At 38.5% G+C, this 23,575-nt stretch overlaps 3 protein-coding genes across 3 annotated transcripts; 1 reads left to right on the top strand and 2 right to left on the bottom strand.

The window, feature by feature from the left end:
• Positions 1 to 1,070: 1,070 nt before the first annotated feature.
• Positions 1,071 to 2,839, bottom strand: LOC6033189 (phosphatidylinositol glycan anchor biosynthesis class U protein). The gene is made up of 4 exons (XM_001843617.2): positions 2,553 to 2,839; positions 1,855 to 2,491; positions 1,526 to 1,797; positions 1,071 to 1,466 (listed from the first exon to the last, which is right to left on the bottom strand). The coding sequence occupies exons 1-4, from the start codon at positions 2,674 to 2,676 to the stop codon at positions 1,213 to 1,215; spliced, it is 1,287 nt and encodes a 428-aa protein (XP_001843669.2). The 5' UTR covers positions 2,677 to 2,839; the 3' UTR covers positions 1,071 to 1,212.
• Positions 2,840 to 3,539: 700 nt separating this feature from the next.
• Positions 3,540 to 14,555, top strand: LOC6033191 (prolyl endopeptidase). Its single transcript, XM_038254975.1, has 8 exons — positions 3,540 to 3,875; positions 9,088 to 9,457; positions 9,515 to 9,928; positions 9,988 to 10,147; positions 10,203 to 10,715; positions 13,372 to 13,508; positions 13,582 to 13,794; positions 13,868 to 14,555. The coding sequence occupies exons 1-8, from the start codon at positions 3,785 to 3,787 to the stop codon at positions 14,262 to 14,264; spliced, it is 2,295 nt and encodes a 764-aa protein (XP_038110903.1). The 5' UTR covers positions 3,540 to 3,784; the 3' UTR covers positions 14,265 to 14,555.
• A 6,028-nt stretch (positions 14,556 to 20,583) lies between these two features.
• LOC6033192 lies at positions 20,584 to 23,076 on the bottom strand. The gene is made up of 6 exons (XM_038257246.1): positions 22,677 to 23,076; positions 22,459 to 22,561; positions 22,175 to 22,408; positions 21,867 to 22,116; positions 21,338 to 21,808; positions 20,584 to 21,277 (listed from the first exon to the last, which is right to left on the bottom strand). The coding sequence occupies exons 1-6, from the start codon at positions 22,826 to 22,828 to the stop codon at positions 20,685 to 20,687; spliced, it is 1,803 nt and encodes a 600-aa protein (XP_038113174.1). The 5' UTR covers positions 22,829 to 23,076; the 3' UTR covers positions 20,584 to 20,684.
• Between the last annotated feature and the right edge of the window lie 499 nt (positions 23,077 to 23,575).

The following is a 23,575-nucleotide window of genomic DNA, read 5'->3' as shown; positions in this document are numbered from 1 at the left end:
TTTCAGATTTTTTGAGGATTAAACAAAAATCTGAATTAAACAAATACAAAAAAAATAAAAAAAAACCCACACACAAATTCCAAAATTAAAAATTCAAAATAAAGTGCTTAAAAATGTTCAATCTTGAATTCAATAATACAAGAAGCTAAAAAAAAAATCCGGAATTATACATCAATTTTATACACTGGTTTAACACCAATTGTTGTCAAACGAACGGGGTCACTTTTTAGTTTGTTTTGTCAAAGCAACGAGGTAAAAAGTAAAAATTTGACCAACCGCCAAAGGTTGAGTGTATTGAGAAAACCAAAAAAAAATATCTAAATTCTAAACTTCAGAAAATTCGAATTTTTTAAGGTTAAAATATTCAAAACATCACTAAATCAAAAATTCATAAATTTAGAACAAATTCTTAAATATTTTAATCAGGAATTCAAGAAGCCAAAAATTCAGAAATGAAAAAATCCGGGATTTGAATATTTTGAAACAAATAATAAATTCGGAAATTCAGAATCAGATATTTTAAAATTCAGAAAATATAAAATTTTAAAATTCTAATTAAAAAAAAATCATGAATTCAAAAGTCTTTGCGGTACTTTGTCCTGAGTAGGACCGAGTCGGCTTTTGTAATTAAATTCAATTTCAATTAAATTAGTGTTTATTAACAGTTCTGCTCCAGGACCTAATATTTGCAATTCAGAGATTTGGAGAACCTTTCAACTGAGATCAATTCAAAAGCCTTTACAGGGAGGGTACATGTTTCCAAGTTTAGATTTTGCTAGCTGAGTGCTCTTTTAGGGAAAATAATTTTTGAGGAAGAACCCTAGGTTAGAAGTAATTACAAAGAATCTTGTGATCATAAAAATGTCTAAAATAAAAAAAATCAAGAAATTTAAATTTTTAAATTGCCTAACATTTCAATAGGGCATATAAGTTTTGCAAACAAGAGTGTATCCTTCTCCCTCAAGTTTTATGTGCTTTTTTAAATTCTAAAAAGCCACGTTTCTTCCGAGCTCCGTACTGAGCTTATAGCTTAAAATCTAAAATTTCAATTTATTATAACTCATCAGTTTATTTTTTTTTTTTTATCAGTTTATTTCTACTCTTAAAACAAATAAAAAAAAAGGATGTCACAAAACAAGCACAAATGCCTCTCTGGTTCTCACTGCTCAATGGTATGTAATACTCTTCCGGAACGCACTCCACGCCCGTTCCTTACTCCAGCGCAATCCGCGCCTCCTTCCCGTCGATCGTGACCTGCATCCCGTTGCGCAGGCAAAACTCGCGCTTGATGTACGCAAAGTACAGATCCGTGACGAGGAAGATCTGCGCCGTGCAGTAGACCAGCGTCATGCCGAAGTAAAAGTTCGCGTTGGCCGAGTTGGCGTAGATCCACAGGTACCACACGGCCGGACCGAGGATGCTCGTGACCAGCATGGTGGCGCCCACGATAAAGTTGTGGCCCATGACTGGAAGAAGAATAAGCTGTTTGAATTTGGCGGAAAGAGGTTGATTCGCTCAGTCGTACACTTGGAGATGGACTTCCAGAGGGGCAGCAGCGACAGGTACATGGCGACATCGCCGACGCACGGGTACGGCCGGAAGACGACGCCGAGGGCGAGCAGGATTGTCATCAGCATGATGGGCTCCTTGTGCAGCTTAAAGGTCAGCGGGAACAGGTAGAGCAGCGTGGCGTTGATTTGGAATGTGTAGAGGAAGAGCGTCCGGAAGTGGTCGAACATTTCGGTGAAGAAGTACCAGAACAGACCGATGTTGGGCTGCAGGTCGCGGCAGTTGAGACTGTAAATTAGAGGGTTTTATCAACTGGTATTCATACAGATTGATTTGAAAACCTACATAAATCCGTAAGTGGCATCTAGGAAGCTCCAGTCTCCCATAATGATAAATCCGGCGTAATTGAACCACAGAAAAGCGCCTAAAAACGTCCCGCAAGTTGTCCCAATGCTGAGCCACTTGTTCCGGGGCGTCGATTCCGCAATGAACAGCGCTGCCGGCACGATCAAAACGCACGGGTAAATGTTCATCTGAGTTTCCAGGGCCAGCGCTACTCCGGCCACAATCCGTGATCTGTAGGCAGTCCCGACCAGGAACAGTGCCAGCAAATAATTACTCGCCACGGTCGTCGTTTGACCGACGCAGTTCAGAATCGAGTACGGATTGAACAGGTACGCCAAGCCCACGTAATACGGCAAATTCCCCAAATCCCCCGCATCAATCTGCAACTCTTCAGTGTCCTTGGCGAAGCTGTCCCGGCGGCGACGTTGCTTCTCGTACAGCTCCCGGATAAACACGGTGGCCGCCGCCTTCAGCATAAACGCCGTTCCAATCTCCAGCTGGATAAAGACCATGCCGACGTACGCGGCCGCCTTCTGCATCAAATACCACAGCGACACCAGGATGAACGGATTCTGGTGGTACAAATCTCCGTCGTACGGGTTGGTTCCGTTCGCGTACAAGTACGCACCCTCAACAGCTGCAAGCAATCCCAAATCAATTAAAAACTCTAAATAACCCCCTCCAGCAAACAAACAAACCCCGCTTCCAGGAGTTGAGCGGTGTGGCCACTTCGACCCGGCCCCGGATCAACCCGGAGTACTCCGAACTCATCAGCAGATAGCGCACCAGGGCGCCCACGAAAACGGCCGCGTACCACTTCATCGCGAAGGTTCTTTGGTTTGTTTTTAATGGAATGACCTCTCTAGTGATGGCAGCTAAAAATTGCACATTTTGAGCGAAATTCAGTCGAAAGTTGGAAAAATTTGCGCTGATTTTTGTTTTGTGCTGGAATCGCACTGACGAAACCTTTGAGCAAAACTTATCGTTTTGCTGTCGTGCCGGCGCCGCGCCGATAACAAAACGATATAAAAAGGCGGGCTTGTTGGGTTCTATACGCTCACTTTTTTTTGAATTTCAGAATACTAAAATTTCAAAACAGGCATTCATTTTTTTTTAAGAATTTTGAAATTTAAGAATTTAAGAATTTAAGAATTTAAGAATTTAAGAATTTAAGAAATTAAGAATTTAAGAATTTAAGAATTTAAGAATTTAAGAATTTAAGAATTTAAGAATTTAAGAATTTAAGAAATTAAGAAATTAAGAATTTAAGAATTTAAGAATTTAAGAATTTAAGAATTTAAGAATTTAAGAATTTAAGAATTTAAGAATTTAAGAATTTAAGAATTTAAGAATTTAAGAATTTAAGAATTTAAGAATTTAAGAATTTAAGAATTTAAGAATTTAAGAATTTAAGAATTTAAGAATTTAAGAATTTAAGAATTTAAGAATTTAAGAATTTAAGAATTTAAGAATTCAAGAATTTAAGAATTTAAGAATTTAAGAATTTAAGAATTAAAGAATTTAGGAATTTAAGAATTTGAGAATTTAAGAATTTAAGAATTTAATTTTTTGGGTTTTTGGGTCACCCTACCGTCGGCGGGCTTCATCTTCCCTCTGAAACGTCACCCGCGCGGCACTCATCTGTCAAACTCGAAAGCTGCAGCCATGGCTTTCTACCTAAGGTACTCGCCTTGAGCTGCAGCAGCCATCAAACGCCGCCGTCGTCGACCGCTTCAGTTTCATTTTCTCGTGAACAAAATTTCGCGACAAATTTGTGGGCAAAAATCGCTAAAAAAAGGCACAGAGTCGCATTCCGCACATCACCGCTGTCGTCCCGTTTGCTTATCTGTCGAGATAATTGAAAGTCACTCCGGTAAACAGGGGAAATTTATTGCCAGAAAGTGGCCCGGCTCCAGACACAGTGAATTGCATGAAAAGTCTCCGCCAGCTGCACAAATTTCTCGCCGCTCCACTCCGGGAACCGCTCCTGCTCCAACGACCGCCCAAGCCGTCCCCGCAAAGTGAGTAACTTAATTTGTACGGAATTTTGGCAGTCGTTTTCGCTGCCTGATTGGAACTAAATTCCGGTACAATTGATTTGTTTTGATCGAAAAGCTCGGTGGGTTATGGCAACGGGTTCTTTATTTTATTACACACACTTTCGATCGTGGCGGAGAAGCAGTGCGCGAAGAGCGAGAGGCGAAACTAGGTCGCTAGGTCGAGAGTCCCGTTGGGCAGAATTCTAGGCACGATTCCAGCATTTCAAGGTGTAAAAAATCAATTCTTTGATAGAACTGGAAATTTAGGAGATATTCATGCATATTTGGCATGTTTAGGCTTCGGTTTTATTTTCATTCAATTTGCCGTTTTTCATAATTTAAATTGCAAAAAAATATATAGAAGATTGCTTGTTTCCTTCCGACTGAACTATTTATTACTCAATTTCAGTTGATAACATCTCTTAAAAGTTGCAGTTGAATGCCAAAGTGCTGATAAGATATGTGATAGTAACACAACAATTCACAGAAATTGTTAATATTAGCATTCAACGACAAAAAGCGTGACAAAGGAAATTTTCTGATCACATTTTTTATAATTTTGAAAAAAATAATAATCAACTGTTCCTATAGATTGGGACTTTGAATAATCGAAATACAAACATTGAATATTACGCCCATTTAAAATGCTAGTCTTGATTTTAAAATTTTCAAATTATTCGGAAAATTCGGATTGGAAAATTTCATGAATGTTTCATAACATTGAAAATCGGACCATTAATTGCTGAGATATGGTCATTAGAAAATGGTGGGTTGTTTTGGTGAAACTAAGAAAATTTCAATTTTCGTGTTTCTTTTTCTTAAAACGGCTCTATCTCAGCAACCCGAGGTCCAATCTTCAATGTCTCTTAGACAATTTGATAGCAAATTTTCTGAAGTTTTCAAAAAAAAAAAATATTTTTAGAAATGGTCACTCATGGTCACTATTTTTAAAAATTGAAAAACTGCAAATATTTCGCTAAAATCAAACTTTCGGTGGCTTTATCTTTAAAACGGAGCCCTTTATCAAAAAATCTGTAAAGTACTTTTCGATTACAAATTCAATTTTGCATTAAAAAATAATGTCACTATTTTTTCAAAAATTCATAACTCGGCGGTAGATTTTTTGACAATGTTTCTCTATGGCTCAAAAGTTGCGGATTTTTGTCCCCTAAAACATATCAAAAAATCTCGAAAATCAAAAAATACATATTTTGGGAAATTGAGTTTTAGTGAAAAAAAAAGTTGATAAAAAAAATCTGCAAATTTTTTTTTCCGTGTACCTATTTTTTTTTTTGATCAAAAAATTCACTCAAAAGTTACAGCTGTTTGAATATTTACATACCATTTTTGTATGGACAGCAGCCAAAATTGTATGGAGACTTGTATGGGTGAATCAATGACGCAAAATAGCTTATTAGGTCATAGGGAAGGCCCCCACAAAGTTTGAGACAAATCAAAAAATACAAATAAAATCTATTTCCGGTTTTGGTAGAGAATTGCTCATTTGTACCTTTTCAACATATTTTGCAATTTAGTTTTTCAATTTTTATTTTAAAATCTGACTTCTAGTAAGGAAAATCTCTTAACTACAGTGATGACGGGCACCGATTTTATCGATGTTTGAACAAACCATTAAACATATTCTAAAAAAATGTGAACGATTTTTTTTAATATTCAAGAAATTTGAAAGCTTTTAAATAAAGTATTTTGCAGTATTTTTTATATTTTTTTGTTTAAGATTTTTACAACTACCATCTTTGAAAACAACTCAAAAATTTCTTAGTTCCTTAATTCCAAAATATCTAAGTATTGACGAGTTATGCGGTTCTGAACATCAGAATTTAGGAAAATTTTAGAAAATATTTTTTGAAGAAGTTAAAAAAAATAATTTAGAAAATTAAAAAAAAATTAACAAATGTACGAAATTTCAGATATTCAAGAAATTTAGAAAATTTAGGGAATTTAAGAAATTTAAGAAATCCTAAAAAAGAAATATAAAATTTAACAACAAATAAAAAAATGTGGGCAGGTATTAGGGGAAATATACCATTTCTCAATCTATTTCTATTATCGGCCTATCAGCACTTTGATCATGAATTACAGCTTTTATAAAGTGTTTTTGACTGTTCCAAACTAATAAATAGCTCAAATAAAAGCGAGCAACCAGTTCTCCATTGTTGAAGTAGGTATCTCAAAATGTTGATTTAATAGCGGAAACTGCAAAAGTGATAAATTCTCAAAAAAAAAAAAAATTGGGTCAATGTGGATTTGTAAACAAGCAGACTGTCCTGCTCATGTTAAATGTACACATCCACTGACATGTGCAGGACAGCCTGCTTTTCACAAATCCACATTGGCCCATTTACATTGTTTTGCTTGAAATGGTCGAATGGCTATTATAATGGGTATATTTGGGTTTTTATAAATTTTAACTGATGATATCTCGTAAATTATGGATCTTAATTGTAGTGTTACAATAACAACAATGTAGTGATTTTTTTCTTTCGAATTTAAAGATCAATATTTTTCATAAAATACACTCTTTTGGAATATTATTCGTGGCCTGCAACGAAAAAATGAATCAAAAATGATCAAAAAAGAAAATAGATAAAAAATCTCAACTATTCGTTTTTTTAAGAGATAAAAAAGAATTTACCTTTTTAGTTGAAAGTTGTTACAACTGAAAAATGATTGATTTTGTTAAAATCTCATTAGTAGGGGCAGGGGGGGGCAGAATGGACCATGGGGGCAGAACGGGCCACCCTTGGTTTTGGGCTTTAGAATGGATTTAGACCAACTGTAAGGCAAGGGTCTTATAAAGGACGTCAAATAGCATCACCATACCGAAAACGACGTTTGAATTCTTTGTCTTTTTCGAATTATGAGCAAAAATGTTAATTTATTGACAAAACCACGCAAATGTTGTTTTTTTGGAGGTTTTTAAATAAGCTTTCTGAAAAGTTGGATTGTTTGAAAAAGTTTGCTCAATGCTTATAACGTTACTAGATACTACTACCAAGGTATACAAACAACAACGGAACCTGAAAATCATTTAGAGGCTTGGTGGTGGAAGTGTTAAATTAAAATCCACTTGGGGGCAGAATGGACCACCCTTTTCCTGCCTTATAAAAATAATCAAAAGTTATGAATTTTTGATTAAATGGATTATGTCGCTTCTGGTAGGTTCACAAACCATGTTTAATGCAACAAAAGTTGATTTTTTAGTTGTTTCGCCGCTTAGTTGTAAAAATAGTGTCTTTTTTCGACATATTTACACTATTTTCAAAAATCTTTGTTTTTTAAGTTACCATTTTTTATAAAAGTGATCAAATTTCATAGAAACTATAATGGAAAGGTCCCTCAAGTAATTTCTTATCACCCTTTTACGTTGTATTACAAGAAATGGCTTGTTTTCTAAGGTGGCCCATTCTGCCCCGCAGGGTGGTCCGTTCTGCCCCGCACCCTGGAAAGTTAGTCGAAAAAACTTTTTTTTTAAAGTGGCTCAAAAATAGTTTTAAGTAAAAAAATTTCATCAACCAATTATATAACATTGAAGGGAACATTCCAAAGCATAAGCCTACTACACTGGATTCATAAATTTTTATATTTTTCTATGGTTTTTGGTGCATTTTCTTAGGCGGTCCATTCTGCCCCCCCCTGCCCCTATTGCTTATTGAGGTTTTGCAGCGCACCTGTGTTTCAAATGTAGGTGGCACCAAAATGAGGTTACTTGCCAAAAATCGTATTCCTTTCTGCTGGATTGAAGAACAAAATCGCTTATTTCTCATGGTTCTCTGCATCAATCTTAATGAAACTGGTCGCAAAAGTCGAGAAAAATTTTTTGCTCTAAAATAATGAACATCAATTTTTGGGCGCGCAAAAATTTGTAACCTTTTTCTTTAAAAAATATGTTTTGGAACACGAAAAAATGAGTTTCCCCGTATATATCAATGAAATAAACAGTTATATAGTTGATAACAGATGTGTTAACGTATATTCAACAATTTTTATTGATTTTTGACAGACTTTCTTGCCAAATAGTCCAAATTACTATCTTTTTCTTAATTTACAGTTTTCTCATAGAAAAATCAAACAAATATTGGAAAGTTGTACACCAAATTGTCATCCGAATCCGGCATAAGTTTCGTTAAAATGTTGATTATAAAGGAAAAAACTCATTTTTTCAAAAAATCATAGGTTTACGCTATTTGTTCATAGGTGGCGACATGTGTCTTTTAGCTTTGCTGCAAATTCTCTATTGCGAGATAAAATCACGTTTCTCCATCGCTGTGAGTGACAGGAGAATGTTGCCGCCTAACTACCACAGTGTAAAAATCAGCAAGTTGAACTGAAATTCTGCGTTGATTTGGCTGTCAACCTGGTTTGTTTTGGATATTTTTCAAAAAGTCAGCTGAAAACTCAAGGCAACCTTTGACAAAAGCCAAAAATTTGTTCTGCGGTTGTCATGCGGCTGTCATGCGACCATTATCTTGCGGTCGTATCACCGCGCGTAAACTCTAATTATTGACGCCCGGCTAACAATCTTTTCTAAATTCAGGGTGACTTTTAGTTCAGGGTGTGCATGAAAGCTTTTGGACAGTCGACATAAAAGCGCGCGAGCCAAGACACGCGCAGGGGGAGAGCAAAGTTCAAAGACAGAGAGAAAGCTCCATATTTTGTTCTCTCCCTGCTCGCGTCTCGGCTCGCGCGCTTTTATGTCGACTGTCCAAAATCTTTCATGCACACCCTGAACTACCACATTCATACCGTCCAGCGTGTACAAATAGGGGGGGATTTCTGTGTATTTTTGGATGCGTTGTATGGGAACTCGTGCATGGAGAAATCCGAACAGGTTGGCGGCTGCTTGGGAGATTTTTCAGTGCGCGTTAGATTTTCATTGAGAGCTCTATGGATACGAATGTGCTTGGCTGTTCCATGATTCCAAGACGGTTTGACGTGTTCGTTCAATTATTTTGATGAACATATTTTAATTCTTTCTTCAGGAAGATATCAAAATGATCACCTGTCCTATGAACAGGTTGAACAGGTGGACGCGACGCCTCTGCTAAAAATGATTCTAAACGCAGGGGAATGCATTTTAGATTGATTTCAGCAGATTACACATTAATTTCCATGGATGACTGTAGTTAGATACCTATTCGATTCTCCTAGTAATCAATCATTCCTTCTCCAGGGCACCTTCAAACCTTCACCGCGCGTCCCTCCAAGTACAGCCGCCTAGCGATGCCGGAAGCGCAACAAGAAGCAGGCACCGCCGCCTTCCAGTACCCGGTGGCACGCCGCGACGACTCGGTCGTAGATGAAATCCACGGCCAGCAGATCGCCGACCCGTACCGCTGGCTCGAGGATCCGGACGCGGAGGAAACGCAAGCGTACGTCGAGCAGCAGAACAAGATCGCGCAGCCGTTCCTGGAGAGCTGCGACGAGTGGAAGAAGCTGAACGCGAAGCTGACCAAGCGCTGGAACTACCCGAAGTACTCGTGCCCGTTCAAGCACGCCAGCCGGTACTTTTTCTTCATGAACACGGGCCTGCAGAACCAGGAGTGAGTTGTTTGTTGGGGGTCTGATTGTATTTGCTGATGTTGCTTTCTTTTATTCAGCGTTCTGTACGTGCAAAACTCGCTGGACGACGAGCCGAAGGTGTTCCTGGATCCGAACGCGCTGTCCAAGGACGGAACGATCGCGCTGGTTGGGTCGCGCTTTTCCGACGACGGCAACCTGTTCGCGTACGGGCTGAGCCAGAGCGGGTCGGACTGGACGAAGCTGAAGGTGCGCGACGTGAACACGGGCGAGGACTTCCCCGAGACGATCGAGCACACCAAGTTCGTGACGGCGTCCTGGACCAAGGACAACAAGGGTTTCTTCTACGCGCGCTATCCCGTGGTGGAGGGCAAGGCGGACGGGTCGGAGACGGCCGCGAACGAAAACCAGAAGCTGTATTACCATCGCATTGGGGAGCCCCAGGACAAGGACGTGTTGATTGCGGAGTTCCCCGAGGAGCCCTCGTGGAGATTGTGAGTTTGGATGGGGTTATTGTTTGTTGTTTGCGTTGCTAAGTTTGCTGTCTTTGCAGAATGCCGGAGGTCTCGGACTGCGGCAAGTACCTCATGCTGTTCATCATGAAGGGCTGCAAGGACATGCTGCTGTACTTTAGCAACCTGGAAAAGGCGGGAGGCATCACCGGCAAGCTGGACTTTACCAAGATTGTCACCGAGTTCGACAGCGACTACGATGTAAGTCAGACACCAAATCAACCAACAATGTCACACCTCTAACGCTCCCTTCCAGTACATTACCAACGAGGGCAGCATCTTCTCGTTCCGCACCAACAAGGGTGCGCCCAACTACCGCGTGGTCAACATTGACTTTGACGAGCCGGCGCTCGACAAGTGGACCACCCTCATCGCGGAAGACCCCAAGAACGTCCTGGACTGGTCCAGCTGCGTCAACGGGGACAAAATCGTGCTCGGGTACATCGACGACGTCAAGTCGGTGCTGCAGGTGCACAGCCTCAACGATGGTCGTTTCCTGTCCAAGTTCCCGTTGGCGATCGGCAACGTGGTGGGCTTCAGCGGCAAGAAGAAGTACTCGGAGATCTTCTACCACTTTGTGTCGTTCCTGACGCCCGGCGTGATCTACCACTACGATTTCGCTGCCGGTGAGGGTGCCGAGGCGAAGATCTTCCGCCAGGTCAAGATCGAGGACTTTGACGACAGTCTGTACAAGGTGGAGCAGGTGTTTTACAAGAGCAAGGACGGCGAGCGGGTACCGATGTTTATCGTGCAGAAGAAGTCGGACAAGGTGAGTTGATAACAAACGCTCCCAAATACTTCTGTTGATCATTACCTCTTGATCTGATTACAAACCAATGAATATTAATACTTCTTCCATCGTTGGGAGTAGCACCCGTGTTGGACAAGAATAAAATTCGAACGTTTTAACTGCACCAATAGCATGATCCTTATTAAAAGATGTTTGTAGTAACTTTCTAAAAGGACGTAAACTTTAAAAGTCTATCTTATATGCTCTAGTGTCAGTTCACGTTTAGTGTGAGTGGGATAAGCAGCTTGTTTTCATCCAAGGTTATTAGGGGCAGGGGGGGGGGGCAGAATGGACCGCCTAAGGGAAGTGCACCAAAAACCATAGAAAAACATAAAAATTTATGAATCCAGTGTAGTAGGCTTATGCTTTGGAATGTTCCCTTCAATGTTGTATACTTGGTTGATAAAATTTTTTTAGTTAAAACTATTTTTGAGCCACTTTAAAAAAAAAGTTTTTTCGACTAAATTTCCAGGGTGCGAGGCAGAATGGACCACCCTGCGGGGCAGAATGGGCCACCTTAGAAAACAAGCCATTTATTCTAATACAACGTTGAAGGGTGATAAGAAATTACTTGAGAGACCTTTTCATTATAGTTTCCATGAAATTTGATCACTTTTATAAAAATAGTAACCTAAAAAAACAAAGATTTTTGAAAATAGTGTTAATATGTCGAAAAAAGACGCTATTTTTACAACTAAGCGTCGAAACAACTAAAAAATCAACTTTTGTTGCATTAAACGTGATTTGTGAAGCTACCAGGAGTAAAATAATCCATTTAGCTAAAAAAAATTAACTTTTGATTGTTTTTATAAGGCAGGAAAAGGGTAGTCCATTCTGCCCCCAAGTGGATTTTAATTTAACACTTCCACCACCAAGCCTCTAAATGATTTAAAGGTTCCGTTGTTGTTTGTATACCTTGGTAGTAGTATCTAGTAACGTTATAAGCATTGAGCAAACTTTTTCAAGCAATCCAACTTTTTAGAAAGCTTATTTAAGAACCTCGAAATAAACAACATTTGCGTGGTTTTGTCAATAAATTTACATTTTTGCTCATAATTCGAAAAATACAATGAATTCAAACGTCGTTTTCGGTATGGTGATGTTATTTGACGTCCTTTATAAGACCCTTGCCTTACAGTTGGTCTAAATCCATTCTAAAGCCCAAAACCAAGGGTGGCCCGTTCTGCCCCCATGGTCCATTCTGCCCCCCCTGCCCCTACAACGTTCTATAATTGCAAATAAAATGGAATGAAGAATAAAATTTTTAATTCAGTTCTTTAACTTTTTGCCATTTCCAGTTAAAATGAAGAATTAAAAACTATACGTTATCCAAAATTAAAAATAAACATTGAAATTGAAAGTATTGTTAAGCTTTCGGTTATTTTTCAAAGACTGATTGACTGACTAATTCCACTCTGAATCAAAATAATTAGTGCTTTCATATTAAAGTATTTTTTTTTTAGGAATTTGTTGTTATGTTTTTGTTTTTACGAAAATTTTCAATTGTTTTTTTTTTGTTTATTTAGAATTTGTTTTTTTGATGGTTGATATTGACTTTTTTTGTAAGTGTTTTTGTTTGAAATCATTCTTTAGATAAGAAATACATATTATTTGAGTGTCTGGAAAAGTCGGGAATATGAAAATGGGATTTTATTGGTCACCCTGACAGGGTGGCCAATCAAGTCGGGAAAAAGTTGCCAAAATCCGCAAAAAAATCGGGAAATAGTCGGGAATTTGTGATTTCTGGTCAAAAAGTCGGGAAACCCATGAATACTTGTTTGGAAATTATTTTCTAACTTAAAAAATTGCAATATAATCAAAAAAAAAAATGATTTCATTCAATAATTTATTCGTCTTTAGCACTTGACTTTTAATGTAAGGTTTTTTTTCCGTTATTTGAAAAGGAGGCTGTTTGAGGAACTAATTATCCTAATAAATATTGGATGATTTTGATTACATGTATTTCACAGAGATTTCTTAATAATTTTTATGAATCAAATTATTTTTATTTATTTTTGAATAAGTTTATCAAATCAAAGTTAATCCTTCTTCATTTCTAGTTACAAACGAGTTACGAGTTAAAAACTTTATGTTTGTAAAATTTCAAAATAAACGTTGAAATAATGTGTGTTGTTCATTTTTTAGCTATTTTGTTTTTACTCTAGATCAAAATAATAATCCTTTTTTGAAGTATTTTTTCTAAAGAAGTGTAATGTTCAGTTTCTATTTTTGACTTTGATTGTCATATTTGGATTTTGTAAATATAATTAAAATTTGCTTGATTTTACCTTTTTTAAAAATGATTTTTAATCATTATTTACGTACGAAATGCCTGTTATTTTCTGGTTCAGGAAAAGTCGTGAAAAAGTCGGGAATTTGAAAATGGGATTTTAGTGGTCACCCTGCTCATCAACTAATGGTCCGATTTTCAATGTTAAAAAATGACTCATTCGTCCGATCTTTTCAAAAACAATATTTTCAATTTTTGTGAATCAAGGCTTGCATTTCAAAAGGGCGTAATATTGAATGTTTGAAATATTAATCTTAATTTTGATTTAACTTTATCCATTCTTTATAATATTTGTTTAGAAATTATGTTTGCAAACAGAATGAATAATAGGATCACTTTTTTTAGCAAGAGAAAAAACCGTGCCTTTTGTACGGTTACGGAGGATTCAACATCTGCATCCAGCCATCCTTCAGTATTACCGGACTGGTATTTATCGACTCGTTTGATGGTATTTTGGCCTACCCGAACATCCGCGGTGGTGGGTAAGTCGTTATTCGTTTGTTAGCTATTCAAATGTGCAATATCCTAACCTTTATCATACCAATATCTTCCCAGCGAGTACGGCGAACGGTGGCACAACGCTGGACGGCTGCTGAAGAAGCAGAACGTGTTTGACGACTTCCAGTACGCGGCGCAGTATTTGGTCGAGAGTGGCTACACCAGCCACGATCAGATCGTCATCCAGGGCGGTTCGAACGGGGGTCTGCTGGTGGGAGCATGCATCAACCAGCGACCGGATCTGTTCGGAGCGGCCGTAGCCCACGTCGGGTAGGTTCCCCCTCAAATTCCTTCAACGGCCTTCGGTAACTGAGAGTGAGTTCAACCTTTCCCTCTTCCACAGCGTGATGGACATGCTGCGCTTCCACAAGTTCACGATCGGACGCGCCTGGGTGTCGGACTACGGTGACATCACCGAGAAGGAACACTTTGAGAACCTGCTGCGGTACTCGCCCCTGCACAACGTGCACACGCCCAGCTCCGAGCGGGAGCAGTACCCGGCGACGCTGGTTCTGACGGCGGATCACGACGATCGCGTCAGTCCGCTGCACTCGCTCAAGTTTATGGCGGCGTTACACCACGCCGTGCGTGACTCCAAGTACCAGAAGAACCCGCTGCTGCTGCGCGTGTATAGCAAGGCTGGCCACGGAATGGGCAAACCGACGGCGAAGAAGATCGAGGAATCGACCGACATTCTGACCTTCATCTACAAGACGCTGAAGCTGAAGTTGACGTTCTAGGCGGCGGTGGCGACGGCGACGACGGCGGCAGCACCTCAATCGACCTTGTTAGCTTTTGTATGGCCATCTTCTTTTTTGTTTTCACGTTTTTATTATTGGTAGCATTAGCGTATGGTTTGTAATTACATATTTAGTCGATGTAGTCATTACACAGTATCGGATTGAACAGATCATGAGAGGAGAAATGAATCGAATCGAGAACAACAAACAAAACTTCAGGTGAATTGTAGATTTTATACTGCGTAAAAATATTGATGAATAAAAAACATTTCTGGATAATTGCGACATATACGTTTTATGCGTTTTTTCCCATATGAGAGAAATCCTCACCGAATAATTACTCATTGCACAACCCTACTTGGCGTCACATAAGATACTATCAAAATTATTAAATTTGTGTTATAGTAGATTAATAGTAATCGGGAACTCGTCAAAAACGGGAAAGGTCGTAAGTTTGTAATGTCTTGACAACAAGTTTGGGAATGTTGGGAATTCCAAGCATACTTGCTTGGAAAATATTTTTTAAGCTTGTGCAATTTTCTATACAGTAGCATTCAATTTGTTTTGAGCTCTTAACATACAAATTTAAGGTTTTGCCTTCCTCACCTTACTAAGGAAAGGCTGTAAAATCACTCGAAAAATGAACTAGTTCATTTCACCTCCTAGACCCACCTTTACGTATACATATCTAGAGTTAGGTCCTATTAAAGAAAAACTCTGTATATCGACTCAAATTCTGAGTAAATGCGTGTGTGTGCACCAAAAATATGCACTCGATAATCTAAGCACTGGCTGAACGAATTTTAACCGTTTTGGGTTCATTCGATTCGTCTTGGGGTCCCATAAGTCCCTATTGAAAATTATGAAGTTTAGTAAAGTACTTTAAAAGAAATGCTGAAAAAAAAAAGATTTTGACAAATTTTCGGAAGATTTACAATCAAAGGGTGGTTTTGTAAGAAAACCCGTCATGTTATATATTTTTAGAAAGGCATTGCTGACACATAAGTAGAATGGCATTAATAATATAGTTCTTGTTGCATCAAAAGAATATTAGAATTAAATTCACGTTTTTTTTCCGGTAGATTAGAAAAATAAAAACGTAATTAATGTTTTTTTTAAGCTTTTGTCTGTTTCACATAAAATGAGCAGTAAAGCATAGATTCTTATGAAATCATTTAAATAAAATTAAAATGTTCAATATACATGATAAAATCAACAATAGTTTTTAGTATTCAATGCAGAAATCCACAAAATTAAAAATGAAATTTGATAATAATATTTTCTACGCGATTTTCGCAGGCCAAGGGCGAATGATACTGATAATACCTCTTCAGTTGACGCTTTGGCGAGGAACATCCTGGAAGGAGCGTCACTGACTACGTCCATAGTCCTGTTAGATCATTCTTGATCAGGACAGTATAGCTCTGGTTCCTTGCAAGTGTCCTATTTTCTTACCTCCACGTTGGCTTGGTTTTCATGATGACCTAGCTGGTGGCCTGTGGAAACGGATCGTAAACCTTTGACCAGCGAGGGTCAGAGTCGAGACGGCTAGAAGAAAGGGGCGCGTCAATATGGGAAAGGGAAGTTATTTGTGATTGTAGACGGTATTGTTTTGATTCGCAGTATGTTGAGTCAACTGCTGTGGATGTACCTGAACGTCGCAGAACGGGGTTTCTCACCTTTCCATTTCCAGCTTCCATCTATCTCCTGTTTTTATTTTGCTCTACTGATTCGTACTTCTTCACTAATTCTTCTGTTTACCATTTGGTTTTGATTTTATTAACTCTTGATTCTCGTATCTCGCAATGCATGTCACTCTTTTTTTTTTTGCAAATAATGCTGCTTTAACAAACTGTGTGTTTTCTTTAAAATAAACCTTCCCCTAATGTACTAGTGATACCAAGTCTATTTATCACTTGCCTATCCTTTGTTGATTTACTTCTTTATTTATTTATTTGAATAATTTTTTATCCTGCCCATCATAACAATAATCTAAGCTTGTTTGTTATCTCTATTTATTAACTATTGCCTATTTCTACATCTACTACATCAAGCTTATTTTTTTATTTTTTAACATACAATTATGATTTTCTTACTATTGCTTCTTTATAAAGTATATTCTCCTTTACTGTCTATTGTTTTCTAACAAGTGAGGTTCGAGCCCTTACTCAATTAATGGAATGATTGAAGGGTTAACACAAATACTACTATTGTACTTTTGGTAAACTTTTGAATAACATACTTAGGTCCAAACAATTGTAACAAAACACCGCGACAGAAGAAATAGCAACAGATAAACACGACTCAACACTAGGAAAGATTTCAGGAGAAAACAATACACAGTAAATTACAACTAGTTTTTGAATTCAAACTAAAAATAAAACAGTTTTTGCTTTAATGAATGTTGATAGGCACACTTTAAATGGTTAGGCGCTTATACTTACATCAAACCCTACGTAATGTACCACCCCCGGCCGAGTTAAAATGCGTAACCGGAAAAGAAGGTGTGCATGCCTGGCACGAACACTCAAAGCGTGTTCTAGCGTGCTGCTCGTACTGACTCAGAGCAAGGGTGAGATGTAGGTGTAAGGGCAGTGCGTGTTCGTCGGGAACCTAGTGCATAAGATCGGTCAAGGCCCGTTCTTACACTGAAAATTGCGAATTGCGAATTGCGAATATTTTCTACGCGATTTTTCAGTTCATTGTTTTTTTAAGAATGTTTTTTTTACCATATTTAAAAGTTGTTTGATAAAAAAAATGGGATAACAATTGAAATATGAATATTGTGAACTCTTTGTCATTTATGCAAGGCTTTTTAATATTTTTTTAAATTACTGAGTGATTTTTAAGTGTTTAATGAGTGATTTTTAAATTTTTAATGAGTGCTTTTTGTATGTAGTTTTACATTGAAAAAAAAATCTATTTTTAATTTATACAAGAATTGTCAACAATTTGATTTTAGAAAATCATATTTTTGACAAAAAAAAATGCTGAAAACCACTTTTTTTTGATACAATATTATCAACATGAACGCTTATGTTGATAACTTTGGAAAAAGTGACAACAAAAAAAAAAAACAAAAAAAAAAATGATGTGCATATACTGCCCATGTTTGCATACATGTAGCATTAGGGTGTAATATGGTTGTATGGAAAAAAATAAAGTTGTCCAAATTTGGCTAGCACAGCAACTTTTTGGTTCCTTATAGGGTCCTTAACAACTCCCCAAAGTTTGGGAACGATTGGTTTAGTCCTCACTTTGCGCAAAGCAATCCAACTTTCCATACAAATTTGTATGGGAAAATCATTTTTTTGAATTTTGAAATTTATAAAATCCACGTTTCACGCTATATCAAAACCGGATTCATATTCGGATGCTCTGGAATGTGCTCTACAACTTTCCCGAAGAGAGTATGGTGCTAACTTGCTCCTATAAAAAGATATAGCGTCCTCAAAACTCGTCTAAAACGTGATTTTCGATCAAAAAACACGTTTTAGACGAGTTTTGAACACGCTATATCTTTTTATAGGAGCAAGTTAGCACCATACTCTCTTCGGGAAAGTTGTAGAGCACATTCCAGAGCATCCGAATATGAATCCGGTTTTAGTATAGCGTGAAACTTGGATTTTTTAAATATCAAAATTCTAAAAAATGATTTTTCCCATGCAAATTTGTATGGAAAATTGAATCGCTTTGCGCAAAGTGAGGACTAAACCAATCGTTCCCAAACTTTGGGGAGTTGTTTAGGACCCCAAAAGGAACTAAAATAATGCTGTGCTGGAAAATCGATTTTGATATTACACCCTAATGTATCATATGCAAAAGTTTGTCCCACACATACAGTGAGTCAAATATTTGTGCGTACTCCTCCGTACGGAAAATGTTTGTGATATGAAAGTACATAAAATTCGACTAAAGTACCATGTTTTATACATCGACGCGGCAGAATGTCCTCTTTAAGACACTGTCATTGGATTTGCAAAAAACTTTTTCTTCAAAAATACAAAAATAGTTTACTGAAAAAAGTAAAAAAAAAAGAGTTCAAATAATTGTCCGTAACCCTAATAAAAGTACGAAATCTGATCGATTTAAGTGAATTCATTTATGAAATGTTGTTTCTGTGTCAAATACTAGTACTTCTAGCCAGTTTCTGATAATTTTATTTAGTTAGTTTATATTAAAAATTGGTTTAAATTTAGTTTTTTAAGTAAAACTTATCAAAACATTAGTTTATAAACAACTATTTTTATAAAATTGAGATTTTATGTTGTAAGAGTAAATACCCCAAGCAAAACATTTTGACCCAGGACGGCATAGAAATTCTCAGCACGAAAAGTGAAAATTTTTAATTTCAGTCTAGGGACTCGTAATCGGGCTGTAGTGGACGAAATTGGATGCTTCAAATTGCAAGAGGTGGGTTGTCGATTTGCGTGAAACTTTGTCCTAAGGGGTAACTTTTGTCCCTGATCACGAATCCCCTCGGTTTTTTTGATATCTCGTGACGGAGGGGCGGTACGACCCCTTCATTTTTTGAACATGCGAAACAAGAGGTGTTTTTCAATAATTTGCAGCCTGAAACGGTGATGAGATAGAAATTCGGTGTCAAAGGGACTTTTATGAAAATTAGACGCCCGATTTGATAGCGTACTCAGAATTCCGAAAAAAACGTATTTTTCATCGAAAAAACACTAAAAAAGTTTTTAAAACTCTGGCATTTTCCGTTACTCAACAGTAAAAAATTTTGGAACATGATTTTTTATGGGAAATTGGATGTACTTTTCGAATCTACATTGACCCAGAAGGGTAATTTTTTCATTTAGAACATTTTTTTTCATTTTAAAATTTTGTGTTTTTCTAACTTTGCAGGGTTATTTTTTAGAGTGTAACAATGTTCTACAAAGTTGTAGAGCAGACAATTACAAAAATTTTGATATATAAACACAAGAAGTTTGCTTATAAACATCACGAGTTATAGCGATTTTACCAATAAAAGTTTTTTAAAAAAGTTGGTCGTCGTCGATCATGGCCGTTCATGATCACCCGCGACAAACACGGACGACAAAACAAAGAGAAACGCAAAAAATAACTTTTTCAAAAATTTAATTTGCAGTTTCTTTTCCTCATATTCCTAATTTCAAAAGGTTCGTCAGTTATAAGTATTTATGCTTTCGTTTATTTCAACTACGCTCTTAATTGAGTCTTAATAAAATATTTATTAAATTGACTGGCAATTACATTTTCGGAACATTCTTCAATATCAAGAATAGTTCTTCTTTCGATTTCATATTTTTTTTTTCAATATTTTCCAAAGTTCTATACTGTTATTTTTATTTAATTCAATATTGTTTTGAATGTGAGTACTCCTGGTTGTTTTTAAACATTTTGTTTAAATAGGTCCTATAAACTATTGTGTTTCATATGTTTATAGGACCTATTCAAAAAAAAAAAAAGAAAACTCTAGACTTGTTTCTAAAAACTGTGTAATTATTCTAATGGATTATTTGTTCTGCAGAATTTTATGTAAAGTTAATCTTTTTTTTGTTACAATTACATAAGTTCACTGCTATACCAACTGTTGGAATCTTTCCTATGTATGTAGTTAGGTACTCTGTGCAATTTTTTAAAGTATTCGTCAATATTCTCGATTTGTCTTCGAGTTCCGCAGTTGATGTTCTAAAATTGACGTACTTTTTCATTAGATCGCAAAAAGCTGATGGTGTCTAGTGTTTCCAGGATTTGATTTTTAAAAGGTAATCCGGAGATTTTAAATTAATTAATTCTGTAAGACGCTTAAGTGAACAGAATTATGCTCATCAAGCCAATTAATATTATAATCACCAGTTAATAAATTAAGGTTGTTCATATCTATAAAATATTCCAACCAGTTTTCTAAAATGCAATTAAATCGTTGGTCACTAGCTGATATACTACCTTCCCTTTACTAAGCTATCGCCTCCAAAAGGGAAACAATCACCAATTATTGTGTTGGTTCAGGCAGGGATTTGAACTTTGAAAAATATTTGTTGTGATAGCCTAAACAACCTTTTCACTTTTTTCGCGTTTTGGGTGTGTTTGAAACCGCCAGGAGTATTCAAAAACATCCAGAGAGCAAAACAAAATTTGGTTTAGTGGACCTTTAAAAAACTCTAGGATTGCCCCATATCTAAGAAGAAAAAAACTCTTGCGATCGAGAGTTAGGGTCAGTACGCAACTCCAAAGGAAAGGGTTCAAGATACAGGTTTACGAACAGCGTCCGTTTTAATAGTAAAATCACACACAATCAATAAAACACTTTTTGAATGGTAAAATGTTTTGGTGTATTGAAAAATAATTTATGCCACAATAATTTAAAATACATAACAAATGTTAAACACTGTACGACTTCACTCCTAACCGCCAGCGACGAACCCCACTCTCGCGCTAGGACTCGCTCCCTGGAGCCGCCACGCCATCCACCGTTTCCACCGTCGTCGCCCCGATGGACCTGGCACAGTCCACGTACGGCGGCGGTGGCGTTTCGCGCCTCATCGAAATGCTCCGCTGCAGCACGGGGGGCGGCGTCGTGGACGTTCCGATGGGTACCACCTCGTACAGGGCGGCTGGTTCCGACGCGGACCGCGGTGCCGCCTGCGGTTCATCGATGCCGTAGTAGTTGTTCCAGACGGACAGGTTCGACGACTGGTGACTGCCGGCGGCTGCTGTGAGCATTCGCTCGAGTTCTTCGTTGGATCGGTTGTTCGGTGCGGACTGCCAGATGAAGCTGGAGCTGGTGCGGGCTACGGGCGAGCCGGGTTCGTTTCGGGTGGGTGTGGGGGGGAGGTAGCGGTTTTGGAGGTTTGCGAGCTGGGAGTTGTTGCGGACGTAGCGGGGTTGACGCTTGGAGAAGAGATCGACGAGGAATTGGCGGGTGTGCTCGTGGTTGCGGTAGATTTGGGACAGTTCTTGGGGGGTGAGGTTGGTGGTGGTTCTTCGGCTGAGTTGGTCCGGGGGTGGGGACTCGTTGAGGCGGGAATCTGGAAGAATGTTTTGGGTTAGAGTGGTGTTGGTCTTGGGCGGATCTTCGTTGAAATTACGTTCAAAGTTGTTTCGCTCGCGAAACTCACGCCTCAGCTGGCGCATGGTAGCTGAAGGAGGTCGCTCATCGTCGGATTTGCGACACTTTTTGGCCAGATACAGAAGGGAATACGTGAAGAATGAACCGAACAGAACTCCGATGAAAACACCACAGGTCAGCAGAGTTACGGCCAGCTGGTGATTGAACTTGTTCGCCTGTCCTTGCTGGTCAACCTTGGCCAGGAACGCGTGGTAGAGTTCGCTGAACCGTTTCTGGCACTCGATAAAGTCCTCGCAGGTCTGCTTGCGTTCCGGATCGCGCTGAGCGTCATTGTACGAGCAGGTCTTGTCCTGCAGCGAGTTCCAGTACTTTTCGGTCGTCGAGCTACCACCCCAAACCTGGTCGATGGAGACTTCCTGGCGCGGCACCTGCTGGCGAGGATCGAGTTCCATTTTCTCGAACATGGCCTTGGACTTGAAGGGAGTTAGAACTGAAACATGGAGGTTTGCATGAGGTTATAAACTTGAAATGATTCAAACGAATCTTACAGCACTGCTCAATTTGGAGGGAGGGAACTCGCTTCCGCAGCCAGTAGACGGTTGCTCGTACGGATTCACTATCGCAGTTCCACTGGTTGTCGAGTAGGTTCAGCACGCGCAGGTTCTTCAGCTGACTCAGCGGTTCCTTGGCCAGCGTGATCATCACATTGTTGGTGAGTTCCAGCGTACGTAACGCGGGCATCCCGGCAAAGGTTCGTTCGTAGAGTTGGGGAATTTTGCAATCGCTGAGATCGAGGTGCTACAAGTGGAACTCTGGCTAGAAATTTGAATCGAAATTGTAGTCTTGAACTCCTTACCATGATGGATGAACTGATCAGCAAAGGTTGATTATACAGAGTCATGAAGTTATTATTCGAAAGGTTGAGATCTACGAGCTTTTCGTTGTACTCGAACATATTTTCGTGCAGCCGTTGCAGTCGATTGTGGGACAGGTCCAGAATCTCCAGGTTTGTCATCGTTGAGAAAGCGTTCAGCGAAATCGATTGGATTGAGTTCTCGGAGAGGAACAGCTTCACCAGGTTGGTGTAGTCCTGCAAGAAAACATTAGAAAGCCGCAACTGGAATTTCTCCGAATTCTTACCTTGAAATCACCGTCTTCAATTGCTGATATCTTGTTTATACTCAAGTCAAGTATTTCCACACCGGTCGGAACGTCCGTGTATGGGTTGATAAGGTTCTCATGGCTGAAAGTGAGTATTGTTTTTATCATTTTCTAAACCTGATAAGAGCTTTGGTAGCAATTCTACAGAGCTGAATTTGAGGATTGTGAAATTAAAATTGATAGTTTCACAAATTTACCTGCAATCTGCACGTTTTAGTCCTTCGACTATATCACATGTGCACAGTTTTGGGCAAACCTTAGCCACCGCTCCCTCGTGGTCAGCCGCAGCAGAGTCGATTACCACAAACGAACTTAAAACTAAACTAACTACTAATGACTTTAGATACATTTCGCGTGTAACTAATTCGTTTATAATATGGCACAGTGCACGGAGTTGGTGTTACAGATTTCAAACTCAAGTCACATTTCTACCCTAAATTTCAAACCTTCCAAGCGATGTATCATTGGCGAGTGCCAATTTCTGAATGGGACACTTTTCCACTGGTCACAGAATTTGCCAGAGGGGTAGTGTTACACCTTATCTGCACCTCTGTTATGGAATAGTAAAGTGTGTGTGCTAATATCAACAAACGATACCATCACACAAGTGCAATACAATACCGAGGGCTGGCGTTTCGATACAATTGTACAAAGAGTCAGGTGCTGATAACAGATTGCTGTTTAGGTATTGCGCCCCGGACAAATGCTAGCCGAAAGGTAAATGAGTAATCGAACGACGCATCCGTATGACGCTGTGCTGTTATCAATGCATGAGCCAAACCAGAACGAACGTGTGTGGCGCAGGGCGTGAGGTGTGACGGAGTTTAGGGAGAAAAAGCTTTGTTTTTAGTCTGGATTTGTTTGGGTTTTTTTGTATGAGTAATTGTAGAGAAAAGTAAAAAACATTATCTGGATAAATTATTGATTCAAGTTGTGATCGAGGAACTTTTTTTTATCATATTTTTTATCCTTTGCATCTTTATTTGACAGGGTGACCACTCAAGTTGGAAAAATGGAAAAGTCTGAAAAAAGTCTTGAATTCGTCAAATTCCGCAAAAAGTGAAAAGTCGAGAAATCGTGATTTTTTGTCAAACAG

The sequence above is a fragment of the Culex quinquefasciatus genome, chromosome 2 (genome assembly GCF_015732765.1).
Source record: "Culex quinquefasciatus strain JHB chromosome 2, VPISU_Cqui_1.0_pri_paternal, whole genome shotgun sequence".
NCBI lineage: Eukaryota > Metazoa > Arthropoda > Insecta > Diptera > Culicidae > Culex > Culex quinquefasciatus.
The sequence above is the reverse complement of the archived record's forward strand: the minus strand, read 5'-3'. Positions and strand labels throughout refer to the sequence as shown.

Coding starts and splice junctions, on each gene's coding strand:
- LOC6033189 (XM_001843617.2), bottom strand. CDS start 2,676: ATGAAGTGGTACGCGGCCGTTTTCGTGGGCGCCCTGGTGCGCTATCTG. Junction 1,798..1,854: donor GATGCCACTTACGGATTTAT/GTAGGTTTTCAA, acceptor TCTAATTTACAG/TCTCAACTGCCGCGACCTGC. Junction 1,467..1,525: donor CTGGAAGTCCATCTCCAAGT/GTACGACTGAGC, acceptor TTCTTCTTCCAG/TCATGGGCCACAACTTTATC.
- LOC6033191 (XM_038254975.1), top strand. CDS start 3,785: ATGAAAAGTCTCCGCCAGCTGCACAAATTTCTCGCCGCTCCACTCCGG. Junction 10,148..10,202: donor AGTTCGACAGCGACTACGAT/GTAAGTCAGACA, acceptor GCTCCCTTCCAG/TACATTACCAACGAGGGCAG. Junction 13,795..13,867: donor GCGGCCGTAGCCCACGTCGG/GTAGGTTCCCCC, acceptor CCTCTTCCACAG/CGTGATGGACATGCTGCGCT.
- LOC6033192 (XM_038257246.1), bottom strand. CDS start 22,828: ATGTATCTAAAGTCATTAGTAGTTAGTTTAGTTTTAAGTTCGTTTGTG. Junction 22,117..22,174: donor TGATCAGTTCATCCATCATG/GTAAGGAGTTCA, acceptor TTCCACTTGTAG/CACCTCGATCTCAGCGATTG. Junction 21,278..21,337: donor CGAGCGAAACAACTTTGAAC/GTAATTTCAACG, acceptor ACATTCTTCCAG/ATTCCCGCCTCAACGAGTCC.